The sequence below is a fragment of the Alosa alosa genome, chromosome 21 (genome assembly GCF_017589495.1).
Source record: "Alosa alosa isolate M-15738 ecotype Scorff River chromosome 21, AALO_Geno_1.1, whole genome shotgun sequence".
Taxonomy (NCBI): domain Eukaryota; kingdom Metazoa; phylum Chordata; class Actinopteri; order Clupeiformes; family Clupeidae; genus Alosa; species Alosa alosa.
The window spans coordinates 13,409,159-13,412,320 of NC_063209.1; the positions used below are offsets into that span (position 1 = coordinate 13,409,159).

Genomic DNA, 3,162 nt, shown 5'->3' on the forward strand with positions numbered 1-3,162 from the left:
GTATTAGTGTAGGCTACATAGCTTAAACTGTGTAGGCTATGTTTAAACAGTAGGGCCTATTATGAAGTTTAATGTCAGCATGTCGACTTTAAAAGTCGACATCGCCGAGATTAAAGCCTACATTACATTTCAACTTTATTCTCGAAATGTCGAAGTTTAATGTCCACATGTCGACTTTAAAGTCAACATGTCGAGTTTAATCTCGCCATGGCAAAAATATTTTTTTTCTTCATGTGTGGCCCTAGTACTCCGTCGTATAAAACGGACAAATATTGTTCACGAGTGATTTTTTTTTTTTTCGGGGGGGTGTGTGCGTACCATAGCATTAATTCCTGCAGGCGCCCCTGTGTACTACGAAGGGAACTTACAGATGTAACCCAGGGTTACTTTGTTAAACCGGGGTTGACAAAACCTGGTTATCATAAGTGGTGTTAATCGGTACTACGACGCTGATTAAGAAGTTGATTTGTTGAACCGGGGTTAACCTAATTGGAGTTTGTGTGCGTTCACATAAAAGGGGCGGGTTGCAGCGCAAGTCACCACTTTCAATGATGACACGATCACCTTATTTTACGGATGAGGAACGCACAATTATTATGACAAGTTACTGTACGAGGAATTAAAACTCACTCTACGACAAAAATCAAATACGTCGGCAGCAAACAAAGCAAGGCAAGGCTGTTGGCAACGTATTGCAGATCGGGTAGCCTAAATGCCTAAAAGTAAAGTTTTATTTCCACATGTTCTTCAAATATGTGTTACAGAGGATTGCTTGCGAAATGTCTGAAATTAGTTGAAATAATTAAATTGCCTATTTGGAGTTCATAAAAAGGCCTACAGATGCAACACAATTCAGAAGTGGCATATAGATTAAGCCTTAAAGGAGTATGTTGAGAAATGAACGTTCTAAAGAATATCTGGGTTCATTGAATTCAACATAGAATTTTAGAACCTTCAATTGTTGCTTAGAACTTAGAACGTTCAAAAACCCACACCTTTAAGGGTTAATAAGGATAATTGAATGTTTAAGTAGCCCCCATTGACTGATTTAGTGTATGCCTAATCCTGTACATTTCAGATGCAACACCATTGCCAAACGCACATGGCAGCAGGTGAAAATGAAACACAAAACACAACATTATTCATTATATAGTTATAGCTTGCATTATTTTATTTTTTTATGAAAACATGTTGTATGCTTATTATATATTATATAATATATAGCCTTCACTTGGCCTCTGTTTTACAGCTAACAAGAAAAAGGTGTCTTTGAACACTATTGTAGGAGGAAAGGCACCAGAGTGTTTTACAGTAGGAGAGGAGTTGGCCATCGCAAATAATAGTGGAAGGCCGATTATGGAGGGGGTTGAGGGAGGCATTCGGTCGGATTCTGGTGCTGTGGAAATGTGCAGCCTTTAGCCAAAAAAGTTGGTCATCCTAGGCCCTACGGTTATTGAGATATTTTTTTCAGGGGCCTGGTGCGGTGGAGGGGTGACAGATCAAACGAAAATCAATGGTTTCGTGTCATCCTTGTGGGGCTACATGCTCAACATTTATGACCGCTGCTTCATATTATGATGTCACAGAGAATCTGCCTGTCATCAAATTCTATGTTGCAGCAGCACCATGGAAACAAGTTCTAATTAGAAGAGAAAACACAGTGAAGTTCCATATTTCACTTTGCTTTGTAGAGTGTGGTTGCTTTTTGAGTTTGCTCATTCATTTGTTGTGTTTTATTGCTCCAAATGGCTTCGAAACGCCTCACCATCATTGTGTTGGCGTGTGCCCTGTGCTACCTTGAACCAGATTTCACTGGTTGGATTGTTTCAACACCCCTAGCACCGCCCAAGCAGTGGGCCAGTACTCCCGGCATTTCACCGAATCCCTTCAGTGCTCTGACTCAGTTCGCCCTGCAGCTGATGGTCAAACAGGAACAGGATGCTCATAAGAGAGTCAAGTTAACCCCAGTTAGACCCACAGATGCTGAGCCCTGCTCCAAGGAGCACACACTCCTCAAGAAAGGACCATGCATGGTGGTGGAGGACCTGCTGTTAGAGAGAGAACACAGAGAAAACCTCCTGCATTTCACAGGGAAAATGGATGAAGTGTTTAAGAGAAGCAGAGTCAGCCAGACCAGAGCTAACAGCCAGAGTCCTGAGGTGAAGAGAGCAGGGGCAGTGGCTCTCCGAGCGACAGCGGTGAGAGAAGCTGTCCAAAGAGTGGAGACAGAGACAAGGAGACCTGGTGCCATTGTATGGGTGATCTCCTTTCACCGCGTCTGTCTGCTGGTCACCATGGGCCTCTTGGCCAGGATCACCATCCGGATACTTCTGCAGGTAAAAAACTCAAGGCAGAGGAGAAGGAGGAATGGGAAAACAAGGGTGATTAGGTTTAAGATGGAGCCTTGGTTTTTTTTTTTACCTTTGTTATAGTTTGGAAACCCAAATGTGTGAGAGAAATTGTTGCTGATGTTTTCATGATGTGTTCCTCCCTTCTCTCACAGAACACAAATGCGCCAGAGGAGTGCAAGTCTGAGGGACAGAAAGGGTCGAATCTGCCTGGCCCCTGCCCCATCACTGTGCTCCAGAACAGAGCTGGTCCTCACAAAGTCACCACCAGGAGAAAAAGGAGAGGGGTGCGGAGCTGCAAAGGCTGCTAAGCTTTTACTTCTGCACATCAAGATCTAGTTTTAAATTTAAAACCTTATTAAACTAATTCTTTTTCTGTAAAATATTTCAAGTGTTATTTTTTAATGGAATTATGAAAAAAGTTTTGTTAAATTGTATAGAATAGGGATTGCCTATGAAAAATAGATGTGCTGCATAGCGGTATGTGTATGCTTGTATGTGCGTGCTTGAGTGTGTGTGTGTGTGTGTGTGCTTGCACCGTGTGTGTGTGACTGTGTGCGTATGAGTGTGTGTGTGTGTGTGTGTGTGTGTGTGTGACAGAGAGTGTGTGTGAAAGTGTTTGTAGCTCCTCTCCTCATCATCATCTACCAGCAACCCTTCGCTCAACATTACCATTTACTAAGGCTGTCACTGTTACGTTCAAAAATCAATTGGACCAACCAACACAAGTTTCGAAACTAAAATAGGGAATCAATTTTAACCAAATACACTATTTATTTTAACCGAATTAGACAAATAAAAAATATAGATGTTA

The 3,162-nt window shown here is 41.9% G+C and overlaps 1 protein-coding gene across 1 annotated transcript; it reads left to right on the forward strand.

The window, feature by feature from the left end:
- Window positions 1-1,658: 1,658 nt before the first annotated feature.
- LOC125286767 lies at window positions 1,659-2,731 on the forward strand. Its single transcript, XM_048232031.1, has 2 exons — window positions 1,659-2,336; window positions 2,504-2,731. The coding sequence occupies exons 1-2, from the start codon at window positions 1,746-1,748 to the stop codon at window positions 2,657-2,659; spliced, it is 747 nt and encodes a 248-aa protein (XP_048087988.1). The 5' UTR covers window positions 1,659-1,745; the 3' UTR covers window positions 2,660-2,731.
- The last annotated feature ends 431 nt before the right edge of the window (window positions 2,732-3,162 follow it).

Excerpts from the sequence above, each read along its gene's own strand:
- LOC125286767 (XM_048232031.1), top strand. The coding sequence starts at position 1,746 with ATGGCTTCGAAACGCCTCACCATCATTGTGTTGGCGTGTGCCCTGTGC. Across the intron at positions 2,337-2,503 it reads CCATCCGGATACTTCTGCAG|AACACAAATGCGCCAGAGGA; the intron begins GTAAAAAACTCA and ends CTTCTCTCACAG.